The sequence below is a fragment of the Anopheles maculipalpis genome, chromosome 2RL (assembly GCF_943734695.1).
Source record: "Anopheles maculipalpis chromosome 2RL, idAnoMacuDA_375_x, whole genome shotgun sequence".
In the NCBI taxonomy this organism is placed as follows: Eukaryota; Metazoa; Arthropoda; class Insecta; order Diptera; family Culicidae; genus Anopheles; species Anopheles maculipalpis.
In genome coordinates this window covers 26,072,423-26,091,285 of record NC_064871.1, presented here as the reverse complement: position 1 = coordinate 26,091,285, position 18,863 = coordinate 26,072,423, and the positions used below count along the sequence as shown (strand labels likewise).

The window sequence follows — 18,863 nt, the reverse complement described above, 5'->3', positions numbered from 1 at the left end:
GATGAGTAAATGGCATTAATTGGAATGGCTTGCAATATTAAACTAATTCCAACCAAAACGTAATCAATTATCATTTTTCAAATCGAAATCAAAACCAATAAGCGCCGCCGTCCGTCCGCCCTGAAAACAAAAATGGCCCAATCATCAATAGCCATTCCACGTTGCACATATATATCCCAAATGCTCTACAGCAGCGGTGAGCGTGCTTGCATAGAACAAAACCAGAAACAAACAAACCACACAAAAACCGCCAACTCATTACTACACGTTGCACAGGTTAAACGGTGGGAAATGGACCGAAATCGAAGAACGAATCAATGGAAAAACCTCGATAATCACCACGAGGAAACTAGCGTTCACCGTAGAGCAAGAGAATGGTGCCGGTAGAACGTAACGTACCGAACCGCTGGGGGTATTAGCTTGAAGCGAAGAGTAAATTGGGTTTCCGCTTGTGAAAAAGCCCCTGCTGCTGTGGCAGCTGGTGCCACAAACAACCTTCAACAACGGCACACGCAAACAATAGTTGTAACAAAGTGAAGTTAAAGTCGCCGATGTTTAAAATGGAAAATTGTTTCACGGTCAGGTGCGTTTTGCGGTTGTATGCTGTGGGTTAGTTTCCTGATCACTTTTGAGCTGTCAAACTGCTCGGCCTGAAATGTAGACACATTTTAATTGATCGAAAACACACATTCTGGAGTAGAACTCTCATACTCGGGACAAATCACGTCTCAACAAACATGTGTCATTGCCACACGATGATAACCTACTTTGCATCATGAGCGAAGCAGTAGTAAGCAGTTTTGTTACACTGTTTATCTGGCAAACAAAAACTAACTTGCTGATACGAATTTCTGAAGAAACATTGCAGGGAAACCCGTACACCACTATTCTTAAATCTCAGTTCCTTCGTCAGCCAATCGCGCAAGGCAAGGGTGATTTCAATCCGGAGAATCGCTATCAAGAGGCCTCACACTCTTGGCGAAGTGTGTAGTAGAGCAGTGTGTCTACACGGTACTTCCAACCACTTGGTGTTGTGTGCTTGTTCCGCTGCGCTAAATAGTACGATAATTTCAAGTGCCGTCCATTATAATTTTGCTCTTTGCCGCTGTATAACTATTTTTCTCACTAGCAATTAATAGCGGATCAAGCTAGAAAAAAAAAGTTATTCCTTCCCATTTTTTAATAGTACGCTCAAACTGTGCCCCGTTTGCGGTGAAAGTGGATACGCGTATCCCGATGTTGGATGAGCGGAAACGAGCGAACAATAAACAAAATCTAAAAAAGAAACAAAAACAGATGGACAAACAAACGAAAAATAGCTCGAACTGGATCAAAACACCAGGCACGGCTAGAGAGGCCACCACAGTACCAGTCGTAAAATATATTCCAGGCAGTCCAGTCCAGGAGGTTCAGTTGATCGACTCTGCACGGTTATAATGCACGGATCCTCCAATTCCGGTGGGATAGAAAGTCGCTTGATATACACCTGCTGGCCGGTTGAAAAGTTGAGATAGCCCTTCTTCCCTGACCTGTCTTTATCGGTGCTGTCTAACGTCAGGTCTGTTTGACTATCGAATGTTTGCCTTCCCTCTTCCCAGCTAGATTTCATTTCACTTGGGCTTGATTTCGTACCGAATGAATGAAGGTGGTTTGAATGGGCCTGTGAGTGTATGTGTGTGCCTATGCTACAACTTCCTGTGATTCTTCTCCCGGGGATTTCTCACACATTACCTGATTTACCGGTGTTCTGGAACCGGTAAACGTTGAAGAAAGGAAATTAAATTTCACTCCAAAATGTGACAGGGAAGTTAGAGTTGGTTTGAGATTGGACAGCAATCAGAAATAAGATTTAAAATGGAATGATCTTTTGGATTTTTGTAACAAATGCTTAGGTGTGCATATCCAGTCCAGCTGACTATGAAGTTATTTCCGTAACCAAATTTGACATCTGCATCTGATGACTAAAACATAAAGGCCCGTTGGCAGTAATATAAATGACACGAGAACTTGAATCTTTCTTTGTTGAGTGTTCAAGAGCGGATTTCAGTTTCAAATGATCAAGAATTAAGAGAATGTTTACCACCATTTCAAAGGGCTCAATATGATCCCTCTCCTTATCTTCTTATTTGATGGCCAGAGCTTATTTAGATGGTGATTTGATATGACTGCTCTGGTCTAGTGACTCATACACTGACCCTGGGAAGCGTACTAAGCGTGGGTAGTTTAATCACAATTATAAGCGACCACCGTTCCAAGGTTAACCGTTGGGACTGCGAACGAAGTAAAGATGGAAAAATCAAAATACGACTAAGAACCTGTTTCCTAAAGGAAGATTGTAGAAAGATGACCAACTGAGACCATCATCCCCACGCATTCGTAGGCAAAGGGTGTTAGATCAGAATATGACATCGTTCTCCACTAAATTTCTTATTCATTGAAAGCTTTTAAAAGTCGTTAAGAACGGAAAAGGTGGGTTTGCAGAGCTTAAAGCTTAAGAATGCATCCAAGTAGTCATTTTTATTTCAACTTTTTTGACAAATTAACAGGTATGTATTATGAAGACAAATTTAATTCATAATTTATTGTATTACAAACAAAATGATATCTTTCGGGTTTGTAATACCACAAAGATACTTTATTTTCTATAATAAGAAACACTTTCTAACTTAACCGTAATTAAGTCATTGCGCTCATCTGATTCAACTCCAATATGCTGTCGGTTTCCCTAGCAGCGGAGGCGGTCTTGATCTTAATTAATTCCGTGTGACCTTCGCGACAGTTGAAATGGGTCGAAATTTGCACGATTTCCTTTGAAGTTAGCACTGACGACAGTTGCGGCCATTTAACCTAGACTTACTTATCATCAATTAAGCGCGATTGAACCCTACGCGATCTCGGCCGATTGATGATGGTAAGTTGCGATCAACGTTCCGTTCCTCCGGCTTGCGTGCGACAGTGCGGAGCAAGAAGATTACGGGAGACGTGCCAAAAGTTCACACAACACAAAAAAAAACTCGTTCGAATGATGAGTCATCCGTAGCATAACAGGCTTAAGAGAATACAACTGACTTACCCTTTTTTTTGCTATTTCTAAACGTTTTGTGCCGATGATGGTTGTAGTACACTGCTGGATTTCGGCACTTACATATCAAAATAACACTACACTAATGTACGACGACAACATATCACACTTGCCACATAAGCCAACAAACATAATCACGCTATATGTAAAGCCAAGAAAGCAGGCCGCAAAGAATGGAAGAGAAAGAAAACCACTGTGGTGGGTGAGCATAAGAAAGTGCCGCTAACACATACACGCACGCACTCTACACGTCAACGAATAAGAACAACAGAAACTATCCAAAAATAGTAAGAAACCGCGTCTGGAGAAAATCGTCCACAGCTGGAGGCTCCGCGGACTTCGGATCGATCGATTCGAATGGACGATGACGAAAGACCTTCAGCTGATGGCAAAAGGTGCCACTAAAGGCAAGAAACAGTACATTTCACACGCGGCGCACACTTTTTCTGGACCTATTCAAGGAAACACAAAGTTTATCACACACCAGATACAAAAAAACTTACAATCGATCACGGTTTGTTTGTTTTGGGAGTAGAAAACTTCTTTTATGACCTTACGGCACGACGATTCGATTTGGAATGGCGCTTTTGACATAACGATGTTTGAAGCAACAGCCATTCACTCTGGGTACATTTCCATTCCGTACACTAGCAAAATAGCTTTTATATGCTTGGATTTTAATGGAAATATTGCTCACAAAACAATGAAATAATGAAATTGTATAGACAATAGACCAGCATAAAATTGAAGGATTAAAAGTTTTCTACAATAACAGCCAAATAAATGAGAGGAAGAGAGCAAAAAATTAAAGCATGTTTAAATTTCTAAAACTATTATGCAAAAGTTATTGAACAGAAATAAGTAAATAAGGTCAGAATTCGTTATTACTACACGATTGGAAACTAAGAAGAAAAATAATAATCAACGAAATAAAGCAAAATATAAATATTTAACAGAACAGCGGATACCACAGAACTACCCATTGTGCGTCTGATTATCGATGACATTTAGCCCTGTATGCGGCCCAGGTACCGAATAAGCAACCAAAACAAATAGTACGTATGCGAACCTGTTTATTTTGAGCAAAACACTGCAAAATCGGAATATTCTGCTCCAAACTCGCATCCGTAAGTTAAAACACGTTGTAATCAGTGTACTATCCACTGCATACAATTAAATTTACCAATGTGAAGATGAATTTACGCGTGAACGACACCGATCATCCTTATCACCGTAAACAAAGGCACATAACATAAGCGAAAAATCAATTCAAAAAAGTTTAGGCGCGCGCACAAGAAGTGCAGCGCAAAAAGCGTGCCGAAAACGTTCGCCCTAGCAGGACAAAGAGCACGGGTAGCCCAATACTGTACCAAACGTAATGTGGCAAGGAAGACAAATTGGCACCACCCTCCGTCGCGAGTGGTAATAAACCGTGTTATGTGTGGAGAGTTGTGTGACTCTAGCTAGGCAGTAAATAACATCACTAAAAAGGCTGCATTCAAAAAAATATACATCATAATAACAGACATACACGTTACGGACAGGGAAAGATTATTTGTGGGTGTTCGCATTAATTAAAATTAATTTTGACACCGTTCAAATGCCCTCTACACGGGGCAGTTGGTAGCAAAAGCAAAATCGTCACCCTCAGTCCTCCACACGGAAGGATTGGTTCTTTATGATTTGGCTATTTATGAAGGTGAAGGAAAGTAAAAATAACCATCTGATATTTGCCATTTTCTGTCGCAGGGAAATTCACAACAACGCGACGGGTAACGGACGATACCCGGATGGTCAGACATTGGTCTGATCGATAATCCCCTTCTGTGGTGGATTGTGTGCATCCCCTCGGTCGTTGTTTGTACGTGCAGCAGTATGAATTTAATAATATCACAAGGAACTCAAAAACAACCCGTGTACGTGTCGAGTGAATGGGCGAGCAAGTACTGCTGCCGGAAGGAGCAAGAAACGGATGTCGTTTACTGAATGAGCAGACGGCAGAATAATGAAACCGGACGACATTCGCAAAACAACCGTAGAGAAGAAACCTCAAATCGACGACGGTAATCCGTTAAAGCTCGTGAGCAAACAATTCCTCTGTGGCACACCGATTCGATCGATCCGGTGGCATGTGAGTAGCGTGACCCCGGCTGTTAGGTGCAGTGATAGTGTGCTTTAGTGTTTGTTTTTTGTGTTCTTTTTTGGTTTTCTTTTTTCTTCCGGTGCGTGCATGGGAACACATTGTTCCGTAGGGTCTGTTTGAGCAGGAACTAAGCTGGGACGAACAGGCTGCTCTACTAGACGTGACGGTAGATCATCCACTGGTGCTACGCTATCCGATCAGTGTCGAATATCAGGCAGCCTTTTTAAAGCACGTCATCGCACAGCTGTCCAGCATGAACGTTGAGCATCACGATCGGATGTACGAGAAGTATTGCGCGATGCTTTCACCCGGAACAGAACTACCCCTGGACGATCCGTCGATCGGGCTCAGCTACAAACACTACGAACTACCGCACGGACAGGGCGTTATATCGTTGAAGGAATCGGGCGCGTTCGTATCGGACGGCACGACCGGGCTGTGTAGCTGGCAGGCGGCTAAAGCACTGTGCGAACACATATCGAACAATCGGGACGATTTCCACGGACGAAACATACTGGAGCTTGGTTCGGGGGTGGGCTTATCGGGGATTTATTTGGCCAAGTGTTACGAACCATCGATCATCGTTATGTCGGATTGCCACGCGTCAGTACTGACGGCGCTGAAGGAAAATGTAAGACTCAACTTTCCCAATGCGGCTTCCGTGGAGTGTGACAATCCGTTGGTCAGTCTGCTGCTGGACAGTGGGAATACGCTTATGGGCGTGATGGATCTCGATTGGCAGTACATCAGTGCATCCAACTTGAGTCAACTGATCGAACCGGACGTGATCGTGGCTGCTGACATCGTGTACGATCATACACTCTTTCCAGCGCTTCTTTCGACGCTAAACTACATCTTTTGTCTGTCGAACAATCGGTGTAAGTTTGTGCTGGCCTGCACCGAGCGGAATCAGGACACGTTGAACGAGTTTCTACAGCTATTGAGTAAGTATTTCGCTTTAAATTGCTTATGGAAAATTGTTCTTATTTTACTTTAATTTAAATTGCAGTCACGGCCAAGTTTCGCATCAACGAAGAAACGGTTTCACCATCGCGACACTTTCACTGGGACAGCACCGCGTCCAACATACGTATCTTCACCATAACGAGAGCCTTCTCATAAGAACGTCCGTTTTCTAATTACACTTTCGGAATGAAGAAACCTTCTAACCACCTATAAAAAAGCTATTTATGCTTTCGTATGAACTTTCTCTCTTTTAAGACTTTCGCAATCGCAACCACAAAAAAATCTATCATACTTATCACATCCTTCTAATTACTATCATTAATACGGCGCCAGAGGGACCACCAACCAGACGGGAATTGCGTACACATCATACAGGAGGGTTACGATCCATATAATGAAGCTTTTGAATCACTCAGTGGAATTTGCCGAATGGGTAGCAAATTGTTGCAAGCTTATTGAACTTTTCCATTATAAAGTGGAATATTGCATCCAATTGCAGGGGAAATTCACAAAACGACTGTGGAATTTTGCAATCAGTTGTGAATTTTCTTCCATTAAATGATTGCAAAGTTTCACGACTGGCTTGCTATATTCCACTATCTATTTGAAATATTCGCTCTAAGCTATTGTACTATTCCATTGTATGGATCAAACCCCTGGAAAAGCATACACCAGATAATAGCATAATAACCAGTAACAGACCAGAAAAGACAAAACCTTAAAGTACACATACCAAGCAACAACATACCACGGAAAACGGAACAAGTTAACCTGCAGTAATAACCTGTTTTAGTAAAAAAAACGTCCAGATTAGCGCAGATAAAAATATATATATGCTAGTTGAAAAATGCTAAATATATACATACATTAGTGCAACCCTTATGTATCCGATTGTTGTTGCGTACGATTTATTAAAAGTAAGGACTTTTGGGGACAGTAAAAAAAAAACCTATTCTAAATGCGAAAGATCATCCAGCTCTGGCGGAACTTGGATCACGTCGTCCTGTATTTCTGGTCCATTACCACCGCCCCCCGCCGTGGTGCCAGTAGCAATGAAAGCGGTCGGTTTGGTAATAATATTGGTAGTTAGCCCAGCTTGTGATTGATTTATGATGACCAGCTTCTGGCCGCCACCACCACCACCGGTCGTACCGCTTGTTTGTGCACCTGTCATCGTTGTTCCTGATTCCAGCTTGAGCAAGTTCGATTGCAGCTGCACTGTGTTGGGCGTTACTATGGAAGTAGCACCACCGCTAGTTACGCTGCTCTGCCGTTGTATGATGGGACCTACAAAATCGTCTACATCTCAGTAAACGTAGTAATTGAATAGTGAAAATAAAGAAACAAAATCCAATAAACAAAACTCACAAACAATACAAACAACTAAAAGGTTTTTACAAAAGCGCACATACCTTGCGATGGAGACGGTGTTTGCGCTCGCTGTGGGACTATCACAAACTTTTGCTGTGGTTGTACAGTAACAGAGCCACCCGTTACGGTTCCTGGTCGCTGGATGGAAGCTGTTGCCGCTATCGTTTTCGCTACGGAGGATTGTGGAGTTAGAGGTCGGGAGGAGGGTGCTGACGTTAGGACAACGGTGTTGCTACTATTGCTGCTTGTGCTGACGGTAATGGAGGTGGTAGCTGATGGTGTGGTCGTCGATACGGAAGAACCACCCGACCCCAGTGCTCCCGACGATGGAGACGCAGAGCGAGCCTTAACCACCGCTTGGTGTAACGTTTGTCCCAAGCACCCGTAGTCCCGTTTGTACTCTTCCACCAAATCGGGAGGATTGCGAAGTGTTTTCAGTATCGGTGGAACGCCCTTCAGTAGCATCGCACGTATGTGGCCAGCGGCAATCTTGTCCGTATTGCTGATGTTGCTAGTGATGCCCTGGAGCAACGGTTCAACACGCTCGGATATAAATTTGAGCCGTGGTATAATGAACACCTTCGTAACCTCCGTACCCAACTCGGACAAACCTTGCAATGCCCCATACATCGAGGACAGTGGTGTTTTGTCATTTTGCAACGCTGCACTGAACAGCCGTGTTACACGCGTCTGCAGATTGTTGGTGGACGTGTTGAACGTTTTACAAATCTGGGCCATTAGCCGGGCAGCAAAATCACGCAAAGCCCAGTGATTGTCCAGCTCCGGTCGCATACACAGCTGCCGAGACACGATGCACGTAGAAACGCAGGGGATAAGCTCGTGGAGCTAGAAAAAAGAAGAATTCAAAAATTAGCACCTCAGCTTCAGGTTCGTGATCATCACTAAAGCACCACTTACATATTTCTCCAGATAGAGGGCAGGATTATCGAGCAGGGCGCGAACCATTCGCATGAGATAGATCAACAGGGCCAGATTGTTTTGCACCACGTTCACCTTTACACCTTCCGCGATGAATGTACACATTCTCGGGAGCATTTCGTGCAGGCCCGGATCACTGGACAGCGATGTCAATGCTTCCGCCCGTCTTGCCTCATCAGACCCAACGCATGCCTCAGTAATTTCCTTATAGTACAGCTGTTGTTCCACCGAAAGTTCATGCTGAGCCAGCTGTTTCACCTGCACCGTTTCCGAGTTCTTAAGCTTGTGCTTATTAATCGTAGGTTTGCCAGTAGTATCCTTCTGGTTCGTTTTGTCTAGTTTGTGGGCCGGATTGACCGAATCCAGTGCTTGCACATCCTTGGACAACGGTGGCGGATTCTCGGGCACGGTCGGCTGTACACCTTCGACCGCCAACCAATGCGTTCGTAACGAAGGATCCAGCGGAATCTTTGGTGGTTGGCCCTGTACCACCTCGGTCAGATCGACTTCCTTCTCTTCAATGAAATGCAGCTCGCGTCCACCGCCGGACGCAAAGCGGAAGGGTATAAAATCCCGGGCCACGAAGCCGTACTGTGGTTCGATGTTGCGCACCTTCAGCGAATGATCCACGTCCGCTATGGACAGCTTCATGCGCTTCGAGTGATGCATAAACTTGACGGCATCTTGTACAATCTGCTTCAGCTTATAGGATACATCGTCTGCCAGCTCTTTGGCCGCGTCATCCGGCAGGCTACCGACGCCGATACTTTCAGCTATTACTTTCATCGATTCGAGGGAAAGTGTCGAACCGTACATTGTTTTATCGCGATCACCCATTTTTTGCTCTTTCCGTTGCTGGTAGGTTTCACATTAAAATATATAAACAAACAATAGAAAACGGAGAGAATCGCGCTGTACCCTGCGATATTGAAGAAATACTGCTTGTTTTTCTGCTCGACCGATTGACACTCCAAAGCTTGTACCCAAATAACAAAACTTCCCACTGGACGGGCTCATTGATGCCATCGGCTAGATTTGTGATTTTGTTGAAAAGGGTAATAAATTTTATTGTAATTGATGCAATCAAAATAATGGCATACTTTTAAATCATCATCAGTATTAACTGAACTTGAACGTTTATTGTCTCAAAAGTATAATAAAAAAGATTATTTTCTAGCATTTTATGCTGCTAAGGCTGTTGTCATTGTTCGATGGCATATCACTAGTTGCAAGGGAAATGTGTGGGATTTGACAGATGAAGTTGCACGCCAATTTTGCTACCATCGTTCTGCCAACGTACTACCCAAAGTAAGTAAAGATACTAGATGTAATATTAGCTTTGGCGCCTTGGCTTTATTAAACAAAGTGTGTAAAGAGACTAGGCGGGCACGTCCTGATCGATTTAACAACTGCACTGTAGAAAAATGAAACACAATTCGACAGAAGTAGGTTTGATCGTTTGTTAGGGTATGTGTGTGCAATATGTGTTGTACCGTTGTGTTACGCTAAAATATGCTTAGCACAATCGAACCCACTCCCGTCAAACTCTTATTCAATATGGCCAAGGCGCCAAAGCTATGAGACCACGTAGTCTATTTATCCACTTTGATATTGAATGATAGTTTGACAGGCATGGGTTCGATTGTGCTAAGTACATATTCGTTCAACACAACGGCACACCACATACGAAAGCACACATATACACTGACAAAAGATCGAACCGACCTCTGTCAAATTGCGTTCCTTTTTTCTACAGCGCAGTTATCAAATTGTTTGGGAAGAGCCTGCCTAGAGCCCACTTTGGCACCAACAAATAAAAAATGTTTGATTTGGTTGCACGGTAGCATGCAACATACCCGTCAAATTGAACTCGCTTGTATAAACATTAAAAGGCACGTTTTTCTGAAAGTGACGAATTAAAATGTAAAAAGATAAGTTGCAAGCAAGGATATTTTTTTCATAAAAATCTGTAATTGTCTAACAGTACAACTGTAATGGCAAGCGGTTTCTTATGTTGAGCCAAACAGTCTAACCACCATCACACCGCAAGTACTATTCCTGAAATAGGATCTATCGCCCGATTAACCAAAATGTAGTGTGCACTAACCGGACTGTCGATACGAGCCATTATTACCAGTGCTGCAACCAAAAACTGGGAACTGCTCTGGTAGCAGAATACTTGTATAAAGAAAGCCTTCTTTCTTCGTTTGTTTACATTCAAACGTCAATCCGAAAATGGTCGTACAACTTATCTGCCAAGCAATTTTTTTCCTTTATTTATAGAGGTTTTGAGTCTTAGAGACTACATTCGAATAACCAACTGCCAAGCAATGATACCCCTACCAATTTGGTAGCACGATCATCTCGTATGCCACCGAGTAATGACACCAGCCTGTGAAACGATAGACAAATCCATTAGAAATAAAGAAACTAAATAAATACGTTATGAAGTCTTCTTAAATTAATCATTTGCAGGTTTGTTGTCTCACAAATATAATAAAAACCATTATTTTCTAGCATTTTGTGCAGCATAGTGTGGCATGAATGTTTGGTTCGTTCATTGGGAATTATGCCATTTGACAGCTTTGACAGGGCTGTCAAATGGTCACTCAAAATGTGTTACAGTATGCTACAAACTGGTAGCATTCGTAAGTCCTTGGAAATTGTTAAATTGCCTGATAAAAGAATAATTCTATTCTATTTATCTATTTTATTGTGATTTTTCCCTAATCAGTGTTCTACTTGTCTCGAGCCGTGAGTCTTTTCGTATTCCACTCGCTTTTTGTTTTTGAAATAAAAACCATTCGGGAAACGCACATTTTCCCACCCGGCCCGGGTAGCGGGAAAATCACAACGTCCTTGGATTGCGTTGACTGCGTGAGTGGCTGTCAAGCAGCATGGACGCGTGAGTTCCCCGCCGACGACCGAATAATCATCGCTTTGGTCCCATTTTTTCCAATTTCATCGTTTTGTGTTGATTGGCTCGTGGTGTGACGGGTGTGTTTTTCGTTTTTCGCTTCCACATATTTGGTGGTACGAAGTGCCGTGCGTGTGTCATCCTTTCGGCAGACGAAAAAACCAAGGGTAATCGATATCACCTAAATCCCGGCCAAACTTCCTCCATTCTTGCCTTCCTTTGCTGTACCGTGCAGAACTCCCACCTTTCCGCTTTTCGGTGACAGCGAAATCGGTGACCGGGACCGCGAGACGGAGAAAGAACCAAGCCGAAACCAAACCAACTTTCCACCGATTTGCTCATTACATCCTACATTCTACATCCGGTCCTCAAACTTCCACTGACAACCACCAGAACCCGTATCCGCTTCGTGTACGAAAAGTGTACACCAGAAAGTGGACCGCGTGTATCATTTTCGTGTGTGCCGTACGTGGTTGCTCCCGTCTGCTGTGTGTTCCGCGTGTGCGCTTCTGTTAACGCATGTAAGGGTGAGCGAGAAGACGTGCTACAGAAAAGAGTTCGCCTGCAAGAAGTGCAAAAATCGGTACCCGGTCTGTGTGTTCCCTGGTGCCGTGATCCGCATCTAGACGTCTAGGAAAGGAAATGTGCAACACATTGGCCACCAGTAATCAGGTAAGTTTTGGTAGTGGACATTTCGCTAATGGGAAAGCTGGTTAATGCTAGCTTTTTTCATAAAAAAGCATCTTTTCATGGCCGCCTGAGAGACGTGTTTGTTTTGCGAGCTAATGTTTCCGATTTGACGTATAGGGTTAGCTTCGAGCGAAATTGAGCCTCTGGATGAAATGACGTTTGATATTGCTCGTTCAGTTCCAGGGGTTTTTGTGTGTGTGCATATGAATTTTTGGTGCATTTTATTGATTATTTGTCGAAGAACTGGATTAGGGAACTTGATTAGATGCTCTTTTCGGTGGCTTACATGTTTATATATCTGACTGACGATAATCAATCGATATTCAAGGCTGCATCGCTTCCATGCTAGACGAGAATTTAGAGGCTCAAAAAACGATACAGCTATTACGCTGGCAAATCGGCCACACTAAGTACAAGCCAAGCATGGGGATTTATGTTGCCTGTATGTCGGTTCGGTACACAGTTTTGGATCCGTGGATAATCGCTGCGTGCGAAGTCGAAAGAATTAAGTCATGTCGCTGTATGCTACCCTGCCCAAGAGCCTACGAAAGCGTGATAGAAACCTTGAAATTTGGACAACAGCTGTCGTAACATAGTTCGCACATGTTCTGTTGCCGTTGCTGCTGCTGCTGATTCTACAACCAGCACGTACGATATGCCTTTGCTGTTTGTGCTTTTCCCACACGCGCCTGTAGCCTGCTTGTGCAACACGCTTTTTAACACGGCGCGTCTTAACATACCGCCTACTACGAAAGAAAAGCAAAATGAAAATTGTTTGACAACAGTAGCTCCTTTCGATACATTATCATGACATGCTTTCAACGATGGAAAGTTTCTGCATGGGGTTGCCGGAAAATGTTTACAAAAAAGGAAAAAAAGGTTTATTTTAATATTGAAATACGATTTCTTTTATCTGTGTGTAATTTTTAAAACACTTTCGTTATTTATATTACTGTTCTCTTGCAAGGTTTATTTTTCATAAAAAGCTGTATTTATTTCTTGTCTTTCTACCCGTTTCTTGTGAAGGTTTTGTGTCATTAGGTTGTATAGTGAATGGATAAAAAAGCAAAGTTTTACCAAACTCATCCGTCGCTTGATTGAGTTCAGAATAAATTGAAATGGTAATATCAATTACCACAGTTCGTCCTAACAGTCAGAGCTCAATAGAGTAGAATAATTATTATTTGCATTTTAGTTTTTCCCTCCCTCACTGTCTTCCGATTACGTCCTCATTCGTTCCACTAATAGAGAATTGAAACTGTTCTAACCGTATCATCCTGTAGTCAGCTAATGTGGTGGTGAAATTGCGGTCCAGGATGAATGGATGACGTAATGGTATTTGCGTCATCACCCCTAAGGATTACTTACACCGCCGATTCCCAAGCCCATGTACAGTGCGTTGGAGGGACGCAAAAAAGGTGGCCATTAGATAGAAATTTTGGAAGCCGCAGGGTGAACATGATACTCCAGACGGTAGTGGTCAATTGTTGCTATCGTTGTTTGTTTAAGGGCATACTAGTAACGATCTTACATTAGGTGCCTATAGCTTGCTTTTATGAAAATGATCCAGAAGACTTCTATATTACAGTAGCACACCCGTTAAGAACGGGTCCTTGTTCTAGGCATGGTTATACATTTGCACAAGCTATATTTATTACTTCACCCGGCGGGCATTATTATTAGGGACAATCTTAGTCATACACGTTAGACGGAAATAGATTTGAACAAGTGTATGCTGATAAATCATTGTTAGTTGCGCTTCAGCAAAACCACGGCTTTTGTTTGCCTTTTCTAGACGAAACTTGTTCAACTGTGGTCACTGTTGTTAATAAGCAAACCGCGAGTAGCAAGCATTTCCTCTTCCGTTTATAGTTGTGCATATCCTGTTGACGTATACCGTGCACACGATAGTAACGAGGCAGCCCCCGTATTGCTGGTGACATTTTTCGTTCACCTTTCTCGTGGACAATTGCCTTTCTGCGTTTTTTTTTTTGTTTGCTTGCTTACTACCCGCTAACAAGAGTGCGGTAAACCAGCAACGGTGGCTATCTTTTTGCAAATGTCAAAGCTCACGGATGCCATATTGTGTGGCCAATGCCAATGCTTTCGTTGAGATGATGATGTAGCTAGTACGCTGTCAATGAGTGAGTGTATGAGTGAATTACATTCTTTAAATGAGGCTTTTATATTAAGGACAGGATCCCAGATCTTTCTATGTATTTTTAAATCCTTAAAACAAGGAATTTGAACATTCTCTTCTTCATGCTTTTTTATGTCGGCCTTTTATATACATAGTGGACTTATTGGACTAATTTCAACACTCGTAGCCGAATATTCAGTTTTTGCTACGACGTTTCAGTCTAGATAGCATTCGACACATGACACTTCCAGATAAAAGGCCAGTGTCGCATACTTCTCAGCCACCGGGCTCTTGCTTGAGCTACACCTATTTTAATCAAAAAGCACATCAAACAAAAACAATGAATGCTTTTCTGTTGCATTTTAACATCGTTAAACTTATTATAACCTTATTTAAGCAATTTAAACGTATTTGGTAATTGTAATAGTTTATTTAATCTATAAAGAAAATAAATCTTGTAGTTGTGAATTTACGATCCAGTGCTTATCAGACCTCCACAGGACAAGATTAAATTATTGTAACCCAATAATTTAAATTTAGGTTATTCAAACCTCGGGGTGGTCCGGCTGCAATAGGACTTCGGCATCGATCTTCACACGACAGGAACAGGGGAGTAGTAAGCCATTCGATGACCGATTACGTGGGAACGGTGCGGATGGGGTTTTGAACCATGGTGCTGCCGTATGAAGGATGGTGCCGTTCATTCAATGCTAAATTTTATTCACAAGAATCATACAATTACATATCGTTATTGTTTTACGGGTTGCATTTTAATGTCGTATGCTCAAAATATATGCTGTAGACTGACAAGTTGAATGATTTAATAGCAAAAAAAAGAATGAAATCGCAAACAATTACTTCTGTCAGAAATGCTAACGATTCAATAAAGCAAATATGTTATATTCATGCTCTAATACTACATCCAATATGTTCTTGTCATCAAGCTAAAGGTAACAGACATATCATCACATTTTATGACTCTTGTAATTGTGTCCCTTTAATATTTGATGGCTCTTTCTTCGTTTTGGCTCAGCGCACGAGTATCATGCATTTTTTAAGCCTACGGTCCACTAATGCACTACAGATCTCTAGACGCACAGTGAACACGGTGGTTGTGAAATGATGTGCTTCGCTGCTCTTGATTTGTTTGGCAATTTCAGCTATTCTCGTGTCTTATTTGTGACGTTGCGCTAGCACAAATTAGCCAAGTGTCATCTCGCTGCAGCGATCGATTTTTGGATGGCGTCTGTCAAAACACTTTCAAATTAATCGGTTGGCGGTAGACCAGGATGTTTCTAAACTGCAAAATTTGAAAATAACATCCACACAGCGAAGTGGACATGTTTTTTGGCTCGCGCAGGTTTCACTACGAATACTATACGGTTAATTTTACCAAAAAAAGCAGAAACGAATGCAATATATCGCACGGTAAGGGAGCGGTGTTTGGCATGAAATACACATATCATACGACAAGAGCAGGAAAAGGTACGGACTCGTGCCAGGTTTATAGGGGAGCAAACCTTTTTTTATTTCCAACTCAGAAAATTACATTCCTTTTTCATACCATTATTAACGTGCGGTCGTTGCAAATATTTGACCAAATGATGTGTGAAATCTGAATCGACAGCAGGCAGGCAGTTTTCGATTAAAGTTCTCCACCGCTTAGCTTCGTACGACATTAGCCTTTCCCGCGACGGCCCGTTGCACGTTCGATGTGAAACCAGCTTCTTCATTTTGTAAATGGAGACGCCTGGTGGCGCTCTCGGAGCGTCGCGGCGAATGGGTGGGATGAGTGAGAGTGGAACCACACAGCACGTGTGTCGTAAGGTTGTAAACAATTTCTTTTTCACTTCCGGGGGGGGGGGGGGGGGGGGGGTTGGGGTGTTTTGGGCTTTACGCCATATATCACACCGAGTTGTTTCGTTGCATCGAGCAGTGGATAAAGCATTAAACAGGTTACTCTAAGGCGAACGTTCAAATGAACATGCAATGAAACGAATTATTAGATGTCGTTGGAAACAATTTTATAATGTCATCCTTGTGATAAAGTGCTGTCTCAGAGTAATAGAGACTTACAAGTCTTTGCGCTAACGCCACGAACCGTAATGGCATCGAAAATGGTGAGCTTTGGTCATCATTATTCTTTCACAACCTGTTGCTCTGGTAAGAATTCCTGTATGTTCTTCGTCAGTATTCCTTTTCATGTGACGTTTTTAATTGTTCGAATGAAAATTAATTTGCTACATAATCATCAATGTTTCCAATTTGTATGTAAATGATAGTAAAACATATTAACAAACAAAATAAAAAAAAAGCTTTAATAAATGAGGCTTGAAAAAATCCTTTCTCCTTTTAACTACGTTTTCCTCAAATTGCTTTTATTGTTACGTGAAAAGTTCATGCTGTTATGCTCACTGGAACAATCAACATCTGAGCCTTCAAGGATAGGGCTTCATCCCTGTTGGAATAGGACCAGGTGGTATCGATTTTGTTGCTGGGCAACGGTACGGGAGATATTGAACGCCGGCGGCAAGTTCAAGGACTAACCAGGCAGTATGAAAATACTTTCATCCTGAAGCCGCATGGTGGTGCTGGCGCCATATTGTACCGCCTGCATGCAATTAACGACATCGCATTGCCAGGTAGCACGCTCATTTATCCAATTGTTATGCATAGGATTATGCATCGAACATTCGCAACCAGGAACCAGTACGGCTCAGTAACATCAGCCTCGGGATGTTTTTGTAGGTGTTAATCGGAGGCAATTCTTTGTACAGATGCATGTAGGAACACATAGGAAATTGCTTTCAAAGCTGGAGTTAAACGCAGTTGGTACGAAAGGACTGCTCCGGTCCTTTCGTATTTTCGACCGGTCCCTGCTCAACCCTTAGGGACTTTCTTTAGAAGGTTAAGAAATATTTCTTTATACTCTGCTTGCTTATTTATTGATACATAAAATGATTCTGTTCTTCCACTATCTTGAAAATTTTCACCATAAGTTGTGCGGTTTGCATCCCATAGTGGCCCCAGTGATAAGAGTGTCTGTTGTTTCGGTGAGCTTTTTGCCCCCTAAATGACGGCAATTGGCAAAACCAGATGGTGCCAACTTATTAGCTGATAATTCACTCGTTTCTAATTGTTGTACTTTGTAGGATGCAGCATTATTATGCCGAACATTGTCTTATAGTTGGTATAGTTGTAAATAGTGAATAATAGGCTGTTGTGCGTATCTTCTTCTTGGCTTAACGACCTACTAGGATTGGCTAACTTTACTTGGTAGTTCCACTAGGTAGGCTTACTATACTAGGTAGATGTTTAAATATTGACCAATGTTACTTTTTATAATTATAAACTCATTTAATGTATTTAATCAGTTCAATACATTTTAACATTAAAATAAAAATTTATTTCTGTTTCTCTTGTGACGACATTTTGTGTTGTTTGAACTGTTCAATGAAAGTGCCTTGACCTTTACCCTATCACACCAAATGCTCGTTAATTCAGAATAATTTTAAAAGCGAGGCATTGGATTTTAAATTGTCCGCTTGTAATGAGCAATTATCAAGTGCGTTCGAATAATATAATTTTAAATTATGCCACACATCATCGTCCCACCAATGAGCAGCTTACTTCCTAATGACATACCGATCGCGTGATATTAACTAATCGTTGAACCCTCTCTCAGTGAGGGTGATCGTTTGCCAAATCAATGCCATTGGTAGAAACTTTATAGATCATAAATTAATTTGTTGACGGCCAGCAGTCAACTAAACGCAAATACAACTTATTTGACAGTAAGCAATGCCTCCAAACAGAGCTTAAGATCAGATGGTTTATTGCCTATAAAATTTGCTATTGATAAACAACGCAACGAGTCTTAACGAGCTTCTATCGGTCACACTGACCATCATATGATTTGCTAGACTTGATTTAACCACGTAATTGGATAGTTAGTTCTCACTACGGGGGAACGGTTCGGATGGGATTTGAACCCCGATCATGGCTTGTGAAGCCCGGCGCCGCTGTGATTTAAAGGAATTGCATAAAAATCATGCAATTCGTGTCTGTATTCCTTTAACCTTTTCAGATCATAGATGGAGGCCTTTGTGTTCAGGAATGTCCCACTGCACATCGCGCAACAGTACATACAAAGCCATTGGGTGAATGTATTCCATATATGCAGAATTGTTTTGATCACTTGCAATTCTGCACAGTTGCCCTAGTTGCAGTCAACCAGTGGCATTGGACAGCCATCTTCTTCTGGTATGTTCGAGTGAATGATGTCTGTCACCACTGTTTCCCGTCGAGCGAGCGCTTCCTGCTCCAGTGCCTGGAGGAGGTTTTTGTGCCGTGTGTCGTTCAGAGTGCCCACCGTTAGCTATGGTTTTCGCTCGTGGCGTTTCATGCCATGGTAATGTGACCAGTATGTAGTAAAATTTATGGCATTTATTGTTCCATTCGAAAATTGCGGGTCTTGTTTTAGACGATCAAGCTATTGCAGCGGTCGTCGTGCAGAACTGATTCTAATGTAAGGCATTCTTTCCCGGTTGACCGGTTGTGGTGAATACTTTTGAAGTTAAATAGTAAATAAAATCAGCTTTTTTTCCTATCGTTG

At 42.2% G+C, this 18,863-nt stretch overlaps 3 protein-coding genes across 4 annotated transcripts in view; 2 read left to right on the top strand and 1 right to left on the bottom strand.

The window, feature by feature from the left end:
- Positions 1-18,863, top strand: part of LOC126558678 (pancreas transcription factor 1 subunit alpha) — a 396,742-nt gene that overhangs the window by 241,925 nt on the left and 135,954 nt on the right. The gene's annotated exons all lie outside the window — the stretch shown is intronic.
- Positions 5,088-6,349, top strand: LOC126558413 (protein-lysine N-methyltransferase EEF2KMT). Its single transcript, XM_050214426.1, has 3 exons — positions 5,088-5,213; positions 5,335-6,169; positions 6,235-6,349. Exons 1-3 carry the CDS (start codon positions 5,088-5,090, stop codon positions 6,345-6,347), a joined length of 1,074 nt encoding a protein of 357 aa, XP_050070383.1. The 3' UTR covers positions 6,348-6,349.
- On the bottom strand, positions 7,141-9,338 carry LOC126557324 (transcription initiation factor TFIID subunit 6). 2 transcript variants are annotated; one of them, XM_050213045.1, is made up of 3 exons: positions 8,481-9,338; positions 7,604-8,408; positions 7,141-7,496 (listed from the first exon to the last, which is right to left on the bottom strand). In XM_050213045.1, exons 1-3 carry the CDS (start codon positions 9,336-9,338, stop codon positions 7,141-7,143), a joined length of 2,019 nt encoding a protein of 672 aa, XP_050069002.1. The 2 variants fall into 2 exon arrangements, with proteins under 2 accessions (XP_050069002.1, XP_050069003.1); XM_050213046.1 differs by having other exon boundaries at positions 7,141-7,490.